This window comes from Hevea brasiliensis, chromosome 11 (assembly GCF_030052815.1).
Source record: "Hevea brasiliensis isolate MT/VB/25A 57/8 chromosome 11, ASM3005281v1, whole genome shotgun sequence".
Lineage (NCBI taxonomy): Eukaryota > Viridiplantae > Streptophyta > Magnoliopsida > Malpighiales > Euphorbiaceae > Hevea > Hevea brasiliensis.
This window is the reverse complement of record NC_079503.1, coordinates 91479579-91496658: the sequence shown is the minus strand read 5'-3', so window position 1 is coordinate 91496658 and position 17080 is coordinate 91479579. Positions and strand designations below refer to the sequence as shown.

The 17080-nt window shown below is 31.7% G+C and overlaps 1 protein-coding gene across 4 annotated transcripts; it reads right to left on the bottom strand.

Annotated features, from left to right (window-relative positions):
- Positions 1–732: 732 nt before the first annotated feature.
- On the bottom strand, positions 733–8469 carry LOC110648001 (probable ubiquitin-conjugating enzyme E2 24). Of its 4 annotated transcripts, XM_021802075.2 has the most exons (11): positions 8115–8469; positions 7831–7916; positions 6244–7244; positions 5392–5892; positions 4477–5169; positions 3727–3870; positions 2705–3154; positions 2550–2613; positions 2304–2443; positions 1700–2011; positions 733–1312 (listed from the first exon to the last, which is right to left on the bottom strand). In XM_021802075.2, the coding sequence occupies exons 4-11, from the start codon at positions 5887–5889 to the stop codon at positions 1067–1069; spliced, it is 2547 nt and encodes an 848-aa protein (XP_021657767.2). In that variant the 5' UTR covers positions 5890–5892; positions 6244–7244; positions 7831–7916; positions 8115–8469; the 3' UTR covers positions 733–1066. The 4 variants fall into 4 exon arrangements, with proteins under 4 accessions (XP_021657767.2, XP_021657763.2, XP_021657766.2 ...); XM_021802071.2 differs by having other exon boundaries at positions 4477–5892; XM_021802074.2 differs by having other exon boundaries at positions 2705–3142; positions 4477–5892; positions 8115–8468.
- Positions 8470–17080: the final 8611 nt, after the last annotated feature.

The following is a 17080-nucleotide window of genomic DNA, read 5'->3' as shown; positions in this document are numbered from 1 at the left end:
TCTATAAATCTGCCCCGCGGTCTTTAACAATATTATAAAGCTATTGCAATAGAAATCGTAATTTTCTTATCATTCACGAATATTTTATAAATTTTATTCTAACCCAGTATAAGGCAAAAATTGAGTAATGTACAGTTCGAGTTTACCTATGCCAATCGACAACCGAACGCGTAACGCCCAAAAGCGGTGGGGTAGCCTATAATCTTGACTCGGTTCTGAAATGGTTCCAGCAGCTTATCTGCTCGGCCCGAAATTGCAGATCTGGGCGACGATCGAATTTCCACGAAATGAAATGAAAGTATATACCCAAAGTCCACAATACCAAGGTTAGAATAAAAAAAAAAAAAAAAAATATATATATATATATATATATAATAATAATTTGAAAATTAGGGATGTTACACTTGTTGTGTGCTATCTTGTTAAGCTCAAACTCTGCTTATGCAAATGTGAAAAATACAATCCTTGATTTCAAATCTGCATGGATGTCAGTTCAAATTATATGAATTCCTTCAATTCCAAGGGTCTCCTATTTGATGTCTTTAAGCATTGAAGCATGCACGATGATCACAAACAAACTGTTTAATACAAAATTCACAAAAAGAAAGTGTTACATATGATGTACAAAACCCCGAATTCTGCAGCATTCTTGACAGGGAAGCAATACTTCAAAATTTCACATAATTTAACAGCATCAATATCATTTATAAACACATGGAAAATCATCAAGCATTTATAGCACACCAATCCAACTCTTTTTCTTCATTATTTGTAGAATTGCAGCTGCAATCCATAATATAGTTCTGTCACAGAACATAATACTACAATCACAACACCAGAAATCCTTATTTTCCCTTTCAATTGCTCTCTTTTTCTTTTTTTTTTTTTTAATTTTTTTGTCTTTCACACAAACAGCACTGATATTATACAGAACAATATCTTTTGTTTTCTTTTTCTTCACTTTTGTTTTTATTTTTTTATTTTTTTAAAAAGGCAAGACTATTGTTCTCCAAGAACGTGTTGATATGATACAGATTTATTAGCACAAATGCACTGGTAAGCACATTCACTGCTCTAGCTCTGTGAATTGGCTGCAATCAATTCCTTTAGCAGCAAATGCCTCCACAAGTTTTGGGAAGAGTTTAGCAAGCATGATTTTGAAACCTGTAGAACCGCCCTTTTGACTTTCATGCTCAATCTGTCCACGTCCAAATGGGTATGCTACTGGAGCTCCTTCCATATATGCTTTACAAGCCAATAGAATATATTGCGATCGTTGCCTCAAGTGCTCCTCTATGAGTGCCTCAAAATGCTGCACCATTACACATCATTAATGATTAGAAAGTTGACACATAAAGAGTAATCATGGTTATAATCAAATCACACTAAACTTTACCTATTGCTAAAAGATAAAGGAAATCTAATATTGATTTTTTTTTCACGCATATATTTTTTTAATAAAATAAATCTAATATTGATTTTTTTTTCACGCATATATTTTTTTTAATAAAATATATGCATTACTCGCAAAACTCTCAAGTCATCAAGGCTTTGTTACTAGATTAAAAGAAATAATCAACATAGAGTTTTCTAACTTTCTTGTGATGCTTGGATTGTGATCTAAAAGCGAGTATGATCTTAGCCATTACTAAATCAATGCATGGATGAGGCAAAGTGACTTCAGAACTCATCATTTTACCTTTGGTGGCTGGCGAAGTAAGTAAAGCATGGACTTCCAGGTCATGAGGAATGCATTTTCATTATAGCTAACAGAGTTTTTCTCTCCCTCAGCTCTTCCTATCTGCTTATCAAATCCAGCCTCATTGAAATAAGGCTTTTCATTAAGCACAAGGGCCTGGAGGGAGAGAAGAACTTGCAGAACACTGGAGCTCTCTGGATTCCACACTTCAGTGCCTGTGCCTGTCCATGTATTGAGGAGACTCAGGCAGACCTTTCCAGACTCATATAAATTTGGATTGACACGAAGCCCACCGGAACGGTAGTGCACCAACTGGATGAGAAATTACATCAACAAATAAGTTTCTTGTCAAATATGAATATGAATGTCAACCCATAAAGAGTAGATTATAGACAGCTACATTGGACACCCTAATTTTAGCAAATTAGCTACATGTCCCTCTTGAATAAGGTAAATAGAAATCAAATGTACCCCTTAACAGAACTTAGAAGGACTATGTTGGCTTAGAGTTGTCAACAGTGCACCGTGCCAATTTGCAGCTAGCCATTCATTCAAGCATCATTAAACTGGTAAACCTTTGGGAAGTCTAGATTAATTAACTTACAGGGGGTTCATGAGGATACTCCGGAGGAAGATATATATCAAAGAAAAATAGCCCATCATGATATGGAGTTCCAGGTGCACCAACAATGGCTGCTCGAAGGAGATTCATTCTGTCCTCATAGATACGGACATATATTGATTCTGTTGACGTTATGACTGATCTTATAAGAATAAATATAAAAGTTGAACAATGAACCAATTTTCTTAGAAACACTTAAATGAATAGAAATAAGATGAATGTGCTAACCAGGAAGATTTTTCTCTAGGTTACTCCATTCTTCTTGGACCTTCTTCAACCAACTTCTTTTCACCTATGAGTAGAAATGGGAAAAAAATTATTGTCATGACTGTTAATCTGTCAACTAATAAAGTTTTTTTGGAAAATAAAGTCAAGTTTCCGACCTGAGAGAATGCCAATCCCCTGCCTGCATCTTCAATAAAGTGGTGGTCAGAGCAATCACCAACCATTTCAAATTGCATGAACTTTTCTACACTCTTGTTGGTGGGTAAACATTGTTCTTTATTCTCTTGAATATGGTTGACTTCCAGCTTTAAACTTGTACTTTCAAATGTCTGCATCTCACTTGGTATCAGAGGTTGCATCTCTGTGCAGAGATCACAGTTTTCCTGTATTCCTTTCTCTTCAAGAGTCTGAGATTGATTACCATCTTTAGGAAAAGAAACAAATGATAATGGGCCAGACAGTGATATCGAACCAATGGATCCAAATATATTTTCTGCAATGCTCATGAAAAATCCAACAGTGGACTGAGGAAGGAAGGGAATAGACTTCCACAGGTGCCTTTTGCACTCACTGTTGCCATTGGAACTTGGCAAGTCCTGAGAATGGTACTGTTGTTCAGTGTCCAGTTTGGAATGAGATAAATGCAGATGATAGAAGCTTCTTTGTAGATAATCAGAATTTTGATTAGACCCAAAATGCACTAGAACTCCATTTTTGCTCCAGTCTAAACAAAAGATGCTTTTCTGAGCAAATTTTATTGGTTAATTTCTTCTTACTGCATTTTATCAGCAATCAAAATAGCTTTAAGAAATTAGCCCATCTTTGCAAATTGATCCTAGATGTCAAGAATCAACTGAAATTCACCGAAACATTTACTAAAACTATTCCCAAGTTTCATAACTCTAGTTTAGTATACAATATGACCTAAAAGCATTACACATTTTCGAAGATTTAATCCAAAATCGTTTAGAGTGGAAAAAGAGAATTTATATAGCCGACCCCAAATTTTTGGGATAAAGGCTTAGTTGAGTTGAGTTTTATACTTCCCTCAGTAACTTCAAGAATTAATTCCTCAATTTTAGCATGTTTTCACCAATATATATTTCCCAAACTTGAAAGTATTGCCCTAATTATCTGATACCATTTTTTTTTCATAAATGAGAGGGGGAATTGGCATTACCTTTCCTTTCAAGCTAAAGGATTGTTTGTCAAGATCAATCATCTCTTGATTCATATTCATTTCACCATCATTTTGTTCGTTCATCGCAGAATTTGTAGTTGAACTTTCATATTTATCAATTCGAAAAATGTCATTAGGTGCAACCTGTAACAATGCACAACAAATTGTTTAAGATTGATGCTTCAAGCAATCTCCAAAAATGGATGAAAACAGAATAGGCACTCATCTAAAAAATAATTTTAACCAGTGACTGTGATGGTAATGGTAGCTTAATCTAACATTCGTATATCTTAGCTAGTCACAGAGCTAGAATTACTTCAAAGCAATCTCATAATTACTCATAATAATAAAGTTGAAAAAAGGGCGAAAAACATTGGCTTGAGTATACATGTTTTCCAGGGCTGTAGTTGGAGCTCCTTGATCAGCAAGAGCAATAGTAATTGGAATGGAAAACAACAATGAGCAATATCTCTTACAGAAAACTAAAGCTAGTGCAGAAAAACGCTGCTACTAGTGCCATGCAATTTTATCAAAAATTTAAACCACCATTGGAATTCAGCAAAAATTCACCTTTTGCTTCAAACTTGATTCGGTCAAAGACAAAATGTTATGAAGATCAGTGTGTCTACAACCAATGCAAACTCATAAAATTAAAAACTCTCAAAATCCAATTAACCAGTAGAATTATTATTAATTCGCATAAAGCACTTATAATCTTTAATACCCAATAAAAATGGCTAGAGCTCACACCTTGGTTTCAATTCCAGAAGCCCACGTCACCTCAACATCACCATCTTTGAAGCCAGTAACATAGCCAATACAGGACAAGTAACAATGACAAGGACAATCAATCTGACCTCTTCTACAGTCCTGGACTTCAAGATCAATTTCTTTGCCCATGCTAATCTCTTTGTTCAGATGATGCTTATCAGCCTGTTCAACATTTTTAAAGACAATATCCCCATAGCAATAAGAGAAATCTGGGTGCTCAACCAGTTCATAAGCACTCACAGTTTCCTCCACCTGGTTGGCACAAACATTATTAGCCGGTTTCCATTTCACTCTAACAGTCCGTTCCTTCGCATCCATAGCAGTCACTACACCCCATTTTTGGTTTCCAGAAACATGTGGGTCTTCACAAGCACCCTTATCAAGTACAAACTGCCCTGGCCAGAATTCATGAGCATTAACAATATTTACAGGGGCTAGAGATTGTGAATCCAATCCCAATGAGCAGCCACCATCCTGCCACAAAACATCAACTATGGTCTTTGTCTTCACAATGATAAAGACTTCCTCAAAATTCGAGCAAAGATCTTGCCTCTTAAACCCTTTTCCAATCTTATATTGCTCTTTAATGATCTCAAGGTCAAATGCATCAAAAACCATCTGCTCCTTCATACCCTTACAACCAGCAACATGAAGTGTACACCAGTCACCTAGCTGCCAATTTTCATGGGAAAAACATGGCAACAAAGTCAGGTTTTTCTCATCCTGCAAACGATGAGGAGCAAGCATATTCAAACCACAACCAACAATAGCACAGGCAAGCCAATTAACATACACTAGACCTGCTTTTACAGAATAAACAGTCCCTACATCCCGATTTTCCTTCCAAGCACCACATAACCATTTAGTGGACTTAGAAACACCAGAAAGTCTAACCTGCACTCTCTGTCCTGGATAATAGGGGTATATTGAATCTTCAAGCATGTTTGGAGAAAGAGGCATGAGCTGTTCTTCATCTTCTGCTGTAACCTCGCACTTTGTCCCGTCATCAAAGATGATGATGACATTGTCAACAACTTTATCAACCCTTCCCATCCATGGCCCATGAACCACATAATCTCCCACTGACATGGAGCGAATCTTTAGAAGATTCTTGGAATCAACATTTTTTATGACCTTTCCATGAACATTTTCCAAGTCAACATACATTTTAACATTTACAACTCTGCCCATCTGTCCTGATGGATCAGCAACAGGACAAACAATGTCCCCATGTATAAACGCCCTTTCAAATGAGAGGAAATCATCAATTTTGGCTAGGCTTTGCTCCAGGCTTGATAAAATGGAATGAGCCTGCCCACCATACAAAAAGTCAAGCTCACTGCCACTGTCACTGAAACTTTCCCAATCAGAATCACTAGGGAGCATGTCCATCACCTACAAGAATATATCAGCACTTCAATTCAGCAATAAGAACTTTACTTTTTTTTTTCCTTTTCCCTTTTTTTTTTTTGTTCCACCCTCTAGAAACGCTACCTACTCTGGAACTTCACAGATACTAATTACAAAGCATATATTCCTGGACAGGAAGTAAGAGAGAGTTTATTTTAGAGCATGAAAATTTCAATTTGAAGGAAAGGCATAATGACACGATTACATTAATATTAAGCACTTTTTCTTTTCTGGTCCAAGTAACTATAAGCTACTTTGCATTTATATCAGAAAAAGCAAATCAAATGCATGAAAAAATAAAAGAAACGTTAATTATGAGGAAGAAGAGAGAAGTACCGCTAGAATTGCACTGTCTTAAACAATTTGAAATGCCAAAAGCTGTCCTGGTGTAATGCTATGTTAATACACACTGCAATGGGACAACAAAACAGTGGCCTGGCAAAGATTGGGCTACAGTATCAATGCTGCAGAATAAATCCTGATGTTGATCTGGTTTTCAGAATTGATGCCAAGCTTCAATATAGATATTCCAACAAGATATTTTTTGGCCTCTAAAAGTGGAGATCATATGCCAAAGCCTTTTAAAGGATAACAGGGAGCCAACTCAGGACTCCCAAATGCCAAAGGAGATTTGCCCTCAAGGGATAGGGGGAGCCAGCTCACAGCTCCTGATAGCCCACAGGGATAATAGAAGTCAACTTGGACTCCTGATGCCAAAGGAGATTTGCCCAGCAGATGGACTAAAGCTCTTGGAAGAAGAAACTTCAAAGAAGATTGCACTGCAAAGGTGATGTATCACTAGGCTACAGATGTTGCAAACTGGAGTCAAGCTTGCGAAAGAAAAACTTTATGCCAAAGGAGATCTGCCCTGCAGCCAGGATGCAATCCTCAGTAAATGATAATAAAAGACAATAATCTGAAAGTACCCATTCTGCTCAGTTATTCACTGTCAGGTAAACTGCCCAGCTAGTGGAAACTTCAGCAGCTTTGCCAAAGGAGATTTGCCCAAAAGAGCTGAATCTTAATGACTGAATTTGTATAATCAATTCCCCCTCCCCCCACCCTCCCTCCAACACGCCCCAAAAAAAAAAAGATTCAGTCCTTTCAGAAATCAAATATGTATTGCCAAAGAAGATTTGCCCTGCTCCAAGCCTAACTTTCAGTCAGGTAGGTCCAGTGCCAAGAAAGAATTCCCATGCAAAAACAGTTCATTTTATCAGCAGACGTCTGCAAGAAAACCAGGTCAAACAGACATGTCTCTGGCAGCTTGATTCATTTGCCAATTTTAGTTGTCAAAAGTGAGTGATGCTTCTTCTAGTCTAACATTTCCATGCAACCTGCCATGACAGCAGCTATTAGTTATATCATGTAGTGAAAATATAAGCAGATAAATGTAAGATAGAAACCATTGAAGCTATAGTTTTGCTAAAAGGTAAAAGATGAAAGGTGTAAACCAATGGCCATATGAATCTGTTAAGAAAACAAGAGGTGAAATCTAGAAGAAATAACTAACTGTTATAACTATATTTTATAATTACCTAATTGTTTATAAATTTTATCACACAAGAACCGCCTTAATAGTTCAGACCAAGGGCAAAATCAAATGAAAATTGTACAATGCTTTAAAAAATATAATTACCTTCAAATATATAATTCAATTATTAAAAGTAGAATTTGCATATCTTTTGAAGCTAGATACGAAACTTAATATGAACTTCTTTTATAGGAGCCTATAAATTGAGATGGATGCAATTTAAGAACCTCTTCAATTCCTATTTCATAAATCATACTTCACAAACATCAAATTCTATCATCCGTACCTCTCTCTGTACAAGTTCCCATGACCATTTCCTTCAATACAACATCATAATAACTTAATAACATAACTCTACACATTTGCCTACCAAACAATTTCGTACTCACCCAAAAAAAGGAACTTGAGTCCAAAGTAATTCCAACAGTATCAGGTATGGCGTAATGGAAATTAACATCAAGGAGCCCAACAATTACTGAAAAAACAACAAGTATTTAGAATCCCACTAGTTTTTAAGACTTCAAAAACTTAAAATTCATCAACTATTCAATAAACAGAACATTCCAAGCCAAATACATAAACAAATAGAAATCGTATATGCATATTATATATATGCATGTTTGCAAATATATTGAAAAATCATATATTGTATTAGAAAAGTTGAAAACTGTACCATTTGCCGCTTCTATATTTCACAGAACCCATATACGCTATCACCAAGAATTCCAGCACAGAATATACATTATCCAATCAAAGGAACTCGACCCAGTTCATATGTTGCTAACAAAACCACGTTCCTCTGATTGCTTCTCACCTTCTCGCTCACTTACTATGCCAAGAAAATTTAACTGGGAATTCAGAGAGGCCAAGTTCCTCCCCGAACCCCACCCATCATCCCATGAACGAGGCCGGAAAACATTGCACAGTGAAGCGAAGAAAGGCTCGTCGCTCTTTAGAATTGGGTATGGTTTCGGTGTCTCTCTCAAAAACACTGCGACACTGGACGTTGGAGGTTTATGAGTGGCTTTCACATCAAATAAGACACAGAGGGAGACTATTGAATATGGACACACATGGAATATACCAACAGTATCAGACAGATACGGTATAGACTATAACTAAAACAGTGCAGCTCCCTCAAATTGACTAAATTGCCCTTCAAAATTGATTAGGAAAAATTTCTTTTTTATGGTTTTTTTTTTCAAATTAAAATTTCTTCAAACATCCAATTTCTTGGAAAAATAGAAAAAAAACATACTCTAAAATGAAATAAATTAATTCATTTTTATTTGTTAAATAATCTCCTTATATAATCTATAATACATATAAAAATAAATAAACGAAGAAAAACATTTAAGTTTTACAAAAACACAATTTACCCGTTATGTTATTTATCAAAATATTAATAAAAATATATTTATGACAACATATATATAACTTTATCATTAATAATATATATTAATAACAATAAATTGTCACCAATTCATATTATATTATTATTAATAACTTTTAGTGATAATATTTTTCTTGTTAATACTTTTAATAATATGAGAATATCCATACTAAGATATGATAATAATTTTTAGCCATGATTAAATTCATAAATAATTTTAATTTTAAATATTATTAATTTTAATATTATTTTAATGATAATTTTACTTATATAAAAAATTTACCACAATTTTTAATATAATAATTCTATAATTTTAACCTATTATTTCACTAAAAATTATTTGATTTATTATAATAATTTGATAAAATCCTTAAATGCCGAAACTCATTTCTATCAATTTATATTTAATTGTTTTTTAAATAAATTATTGATATTTATAAAAATATAATTTTAACCTAATTTAGAATTTATTTTTATATATAAATAATTTTTTTATTTTATTTTCATTAAAAAAATAAAATATTTTTATACTCTCAAATTATTTTCAGCTATAATAAATTAAAAAAATATTTTTTATTAAAAAATTAATAAAATTATTAAAATATCATTTAAATTTTAACTAATTTAGTTAAATAAAATAAAACTAGCACTAATTTTACAATCTTGATAAATTTAAATAAAATTGAAAAAATTATCAACTCAAGCAAATAAGTTATTATTATTATTATTATTATTATTATTATTATTATTATTATTCAATAATTTAGAAAAGTTATATTTTAATGGCATTGTAATATAATTTAATTTTATAAAAGAATTTAAATATTATTAAAATTTTTATATTTTTATCATAAAAGTAAATAGTTTAAAATATTATGAATTTAAAAAATTACAAGTTAAAAAAAATTGAAATTTATTATAATTAATATGCTACATATAAAATATTTTGATCATCTACTAATTTACAATATTTGTTTTCCAAAGAATAACGCAAAAATAATAATTATTCTTGTTATTATTATGAATTAGATTTTTTGAGCTAATTTGTTTAATTTTAATTTTAAAATTTTACAAAATTTAATATTATAAATATTTTAATTTTATAAATTTTTATATTTAATGCATTATTTATTTATTAATTAAGTTGTAATCTAACATGATATATAAAAAATTAAAATATAAATATGTTTCATGAAGATAAATAACGTACAACACATATTAAAAAAAATTAATAATATACAAATAACTAATTTCACAATAAAAGAAATCACAATCTCAATTAAAACTCTTAGTATCCAATTTTAAAATATATATTTTGTTATTAAAATTCTCCATATGAGATTAATTAATATTTGATTTTGGATATATATATATCCAAAATCAAATATTAATTAATCTCATATGGAGAATTTTAATAACAACTCACAACCACATAATCTTATGAAACTAATTATAAAAATATGGATCTAATTCTAGAAATTTAAAATTATTAATAAACAAATAATAACTAGATTAGCTCTTAGTTGAATTAATTATATTACATTATTTCCCCCCTTAACTTAATGGGAGTTCATCATGGAAAATTCCTTAATTTATCTTTTGTGTTATTGTGTTGAAACATTTTTCTCCAATTGATCATTTTGATGGTTGATTATTTTAAAGTATTTCTCTTCAATCTCCATCTTTTGATCATGCATGTTTTATCAATAACTTCTTGTTAATACACTTCTCATAAAAAATTTTTTGTTGATAAACTTTTTGTATGGGTTAAACCTAATCTTATTTATGCCAACACTCGACCTTATTTAAGAGATATAGAGTTCTTTACTATTTATATGAACCCCATTGGTGCAAACATTTCTTATTTGAGCATTTATTCAACAACTATATGAAAATTTTTTATTCACTTCTGAGAATTCTTAATGAAAACCCATAATCACATAATCTCATAAAACCAACAAATATAATTAATTCCAACACAAGTAGATTGCTAGCAATTATATTTGTGGTCTTATGCTTATTTATTCCAAAAGGACAAAAAAAAAAAATAATAATTAAAGAGAGTAAAAGAAAATGGTGCTTAGTTTCATTAGTTGATCTATAATTTCATGACCTTTCCTCCTTTTCTTCTTTTAAATAATTATGGTTGTCCTAGGGCTGCCATTGTTGCCAGGAAGCCATAGTTTAATTTTCAAACCTCTTTTGCCTGGCAAGAGTGCACATGGCAGCAGAAATTATGATCCCAACAATAATAGAATTAAAAGTGATTATTCCATATCATTGAAATGGGAATGTCAGCCTTTGATACACCAATAACAAAAGCTTTACAGTAATGGCTTACACATGTTAGCTTCTTGATTCACTTACATGTTTTTAAAACAGTTTTTTAAAGAACAGCATAAAGAATATGCTTGGTACATATTGAAATCTGAAAATCCACCAGTCCAAAAACACCATTGATTTGACAAGTAATAGTTTCCAATTCAAGAAATGACAGGAAACTGGAATATTGAAGTCAAACCCTGATATTAATTGAGGGAGAACTCTTTCCAGAGCCATCGGTAATTTTTTCATGCAGAAGTTGACTGTTGGCTTCCAAATAGCAGTGATAATTAAAGCCAAGAAAATTAGGGTAAAAAACATAAATATATGGTGGCTATAATGGTCAACCTAGGAAAGCAAGTATAGTAATTAAAGTTTTCTTTTTTCTTATGAGAAACAATTGCCTAACAAGGTCACTTTAATTTTACTGAACAGCATAATGAAATGATGAAAGCACTAAGGTTTGAATAAGACTTTTAGTCTTTGTTCTAATTGCCATGTACAGTTTAGCCTAAAGAATATTCTGAATTCAGGTTCAGAACCAGCCTAATTGACACAATATGGTTTGGGTTTCCTTCTATTTATATCAATGGATAGCCTTGTGTTGTTTTCTTGGCAAAGAAGATTGCTGGCTTAATTAGACAAAATGAATTATGTGTAGTGCGGGGGTGTGTGTTTTTCTTTTGCGAAAAGCCATTGACCTTGTTTCTTTTTGAACAATAACATCATCCCTCACTATAGGAGGATGAGGATCCAATCAATTTATGTAGGGAAGTGTGTGATTGGGGGCAATAAGTAAGTTGATCTTTTGTGAATATAATCTTTCAAAATTTTGATTTACTCAAACAGCACCAATTCACTATCTAGTTGGAAAGGCAAATATAATGCTAAAATATGGGCAATGAAAATGACTTATTCCTAACCATCTTCCACTTCAATGAAAGAAAGCTTAATTTATATTATAATATTTTATGCCTCCTTTTTCTCTTTTTAGGTGGATTACAATTTACAAGTGTCTGTTCTTTCTTGTATGTGCCCTAGTTGTGATCCCAAATTCCAGTGACCCCTTTAGTGACCATAAGGATCCATCCTCACAGGGTTTGGGTTGGGGTAAGGGTCAGCAAAACAAGTGATGAGCAACTGTTTTAGCAAAAGGAATTACATTTGGAGTCAGATTTTTCAAGTGCCTTATAACTCCACTTGAAATTGCACAGTTGTAGGGCCAAATTTGAACCATCCTGCGAGGATTCAAACTCAAGAACTCACAATTTTAGAGACGACACTAAATTTTTTTTTTTTTTTTTTGGTTTGTTCTCTAACGCTTACTCTGCTAAAATACAATTCAAATCAACCAAAAGAAGAAAAATATATTCTTTCTTGAGAAAGCTTTTAAAAGAAAGAACTTCTTTCTTCCCTTTTTCTTCTCCTTTTGCTTCTCAACATTCCTCATGGACAAACATGCAATAAATTATTTTGCATTATTGAGCATATAGTGGATTGCACGCATCAGTAACATCACAAACTTGCCCAATATGCAATCAAAACAATGCATATATATCTAATAATTAAGCTGATATCAACTCTCTTACATTATTGCAACTATTTGCACTAAGACAGACTTTCTTTTTAAGTGTCCATGAGGACTCCAATCTCAGGCAATGGCTAGCCACAATCTTGTAATATTAGACCATTAATACAACAATAACAACTAAACCTTAATCTTAATCTAGTCAGGATTGGCTATACAGATCATTTTTTGCCATTATGCTCTGTTAGACACCATGTCCGCCTCAATATCCGAAGCTTATAAATCTTGTGATACTACTTCCATCCATGTCATTTTAGACCTCCCTTTCCTTGCTAACTTAGCTTAAAATATCAGACCATTAATATTTGACATAGTTTCTAATCTTTTGGAATCTTTAAAGATGAAAAATTAGCTTACTTTCCATTGTATGGATTAGTTTAGTTTGGTATATAATTTTGTGTAGAAGCCTAATAACCGATGAATGTGGACTCAAGAATCATCATCTTCCCATACCTTCCACTATATAAAAGAAGGGAAGGAGAAAAATAAACCCACAAATAGTAGAAGAATTCAACACTATCGGCTCACATGCTGTATGAACAAAGGAAAGATGTGTGTGCTTTTTATCATTAACAATATCAGCATAGAAAAGCGCTTTTCAAATTATGCTCATTATGACTCAAATTCTCTCTTTTTTTTAGTTTCAAAGTCAATCTTATTGTCATATTTGATTGTTTCTACTTATGGAGCCGCCCCATTTTCCTTATTTCTCTTATGAGGGAATAGGCAACTATTTCTTTGGTCATTTCTATGTGCCTCTCTCTATATTGCTTTTTGTTTTTCTTCGATCTCTAGAGTTTTTATGGATATGTTTCTTTTTATTTCTAAAAAGGAAAAGTTTCCGTCAAAAAGTGTCAGGATTAAACCTTTTAAATACGCCACTACACCAAAAGATAAGTGACAGGATTAGACCTTTCAGACTGAATGAATCTCCCTTCGCAATATGAACAAACCCCTTGAGAGTAAGGTACAATATTTTTGCCAATGAACCAAGCTTTCAAGCTAAGACAAATGGAAATGAGGCAGGCCTCAGTTTTAAAACCATTGAAGGACCTGTGCATACACTTTTGAGGGTTTAGAAAGATTTTGGGAGGGTAGTTAGGGAATTCTAGTTTCAAAAATTAAATAAAATGTTACAGCCAAGCAATCAAAAGAATAATAAAGTGCTCAACTCAGCTAATAAATTTTAATTTAATAATATTCAAGTCGTTTTCAAGCTTATAAGACATCACGTTAAAAAAGGTATGAAAAAAAAATCTCCATTTTTTTATAAAAAAATAATTCATTAAAATTAAAAGAGGATTAAAAAAATCCCTATTTATGATCATCAAATTTTTTTTTTAAAGAAAAAAAAATTATTAATAAATTAAAATTAGAAAAATACTTACGTAAAAAAACATAGCACGAGCAAAAAGCAAGGAAAACGATAGATCAAAAAAAGAGAAGAAGGGATTATCAAATACTTGTCTAAACAAATAAATTTGAGATGAAATAGATCTGCGAAATTGGATTTATTATGAACTGCATGTATCAGTGAAAAACCTTTTTTAGAAAGAAAATAATAACAAGAAGAGGGAGAAGAAGAAAGGAAATGAAACCTTAAGCACTTTCTTTGTTTAATGCATAAAAAAAAAAGGTGGCTTAATACTCACATAATTAATAAATCCTTCCAGATGCGTTATGATTTACTAAAGGATTTGATGGTGCTTTGGTTAGATCCTTCCTGATCTTAGAAACTTGGTAGATTATTTTCATACTTTCTTTCTTGGGAGATGTTTGAGAAATATATAAGTAATTTACAGAATGTTAGAGAAAATTCTAATTGTCTATGTAGAAAGGCTTTTACTTTATAATATTATATCTAATTCTCTTTTACACCAATAATTACTCTATCATATGAATAAAAAAATTAATTTTTTATTGGGAAGGGATTATTTAGTGTATTAAAAAAATAGTATATCCTCTTTTATATTCATTTAAAATTTATTTTTCATACTTTTTTTAATAATAATTACATATTTATGATAAAAATGCATTATAGATATATATATAATTTATATTTTAATACGAAATTAGGAGAGTAAGAACTTAAACGTGAATATCTTATATAAAATTTTTTTTATCTAAACCAGGTCTATTATGGATTTAAAATATAAATATGTGGATTTCACTTATTTAATAAGTGAGTTCTACCATTTATTTTATATTTTAAGTTTATAATTAATTGAGTTTGAGTAAAAAAAATCCTATGCTAGGCTAGGCATATTTTCTTCTTAATTGAGGGGCTAAGACGTGATGAAGTGGAGGAACTATTATGAGTAGAAATTCTATTAGCAAAATGATATTTAAAAGGAAAGTGGGTGTTACAAAGTGCTGTAGAAAATGCAAGTCTTTATAGGTAGTTTTGACGTAGAAAAGAGGTGGCGAAGAAAGTGAGTCCACTGAGAGGCACTTAGCACTTTGTCTCATAGATTGTGATATTCATTCATATAATAAACACCACTTCCTTTCAATCACCCATCAAACATATAGAAGAATTTATATTATTAATTGGAAGTATTATAAGAGAGAGAAAAAAATAATAATAACCTATTTGATAGAAGAGGCCAAGCGTTTTCCCTAATTAATAATTATATTCAGATATTTTAATTTTAAATCATATAACTCAACCTTCAACATTAAAAGCAATTATAACTAAAATTTTAAAATTAATTTGGAGAAATTTTAAATTCGCCTGGCTAAAACAGTTATCGATAACAAAAAAAAAATTAAAAAAATAATTTATAATTAATAGATTTTATTGTGGTTAATGAAATTAACCCTAAAATTATAAGATTTGTATACCATTTATTTTTAATTTTAAAGATTGAAATATGCAATTTGTAATAACTTGCATTTTAAAAATATAAATTTTATATTTTTATATAGCATTTAAATATTATTTTACTATTATCTAACTAATTTATAATTTTTGTAAAAACTTTCATTTATACATTTTAATGTTATTTCTAACATATTTTATAAATTATTTAATAGTCCACTTTTAATTAAAATGTCTAGTTTTATAAATCAATGTTAAATTAATTATCAAAATATATTACTTCATTATTATCAATCTTAGTTCTAAGATTTGATTAAATTGCTATTAATTTGATTATTATTATTATTATTATTATTATTATTATTTGATATTGTTGTATTTTACCTAAAAATCTAATTTTAATTTGTTAATGCAATGTTATTTTCTTTTGAAAAACAAGTTTGGACTTAATTGAAAAACTTACAAAGCTTTAAGGATTTATTAAGTAATTAAAAGTAAAAAAAAAAAAAGATAAAAAATTGCAGCAGCCCCCCCACCCAAAATTGCAGCAGCCCGCCAACCCCCCCGGCTTGCCCTTTCTCTGTCCCGATTTCACTCTCTCCCTCACTTTCTCCCTCTCGTTCTCCCTTCCGGTCAACTAGCATCAGCGTCGGCGAGACACCGGCTGGTTTCCCCCACACCAAGATGACCACTAGACGGTAGCGGCACACGGCAGTAGGCGAGAGAGAGAGAGAGAGAGAGAGAGAGAGAGAGAGAAGAAGGAGAGGAGAGAGAGAGAAAGAGAGAAATTTCTCAACAATCCGGCCATCTCGACCAGTGCCCGGCAATCCCACCAGTTACAACCGACTCCTCTCCACCTAAGGAAGCTTTTTCGACCAACCTCACTGCCGGTAGTCACCAGTTTCATGCAAAACGAGGAGAGAGAAAATGGGTATTTTTCAAGCTTTTCAACCACTTTTCTGGTGATCCGATTGTTGGATCGGAAATTCAAGACCATCAATAAACCCAATGAGACGAAACCTTCGAGATAAGACTAACCCTACTCTGAGCAGATACCATTTGAAAAAGGTGAACATTAAATGGTCCAGACGCTTTGTGAGATTTTTGACTTTTTGATGCATGAAAATTAAATATAATTATATGATAATTATTAATATTTTTTTGGTTTCGTTTAGGTGTGGTCGAATTAATGATAGCTCACCAGCGTCTGCAACCGAGTTTTCAGCTAGATCCAGCTGCCTGACTGCCCGTCTCGGAACATAGTCAATATTACAGTTGATCCTAACATTTTCAGACGTTCTGGACGCGTTCCAGGTAGCAGAATTTGTAAAGGTAGTCCCGAATTTAAGTTATATAACTTTTTGCCTTGGTTAAGCTAGCTGATAAATCTGTAAAATATTCTTAACTTAGTAAAATTAAGTAAAATAATTTTAATTAATATAAGAATGATGTATTAATACAAGGATGATCTAGAGGACCTTCAGAAATGTTTTTATAATTTTTAAAATGCTGAAA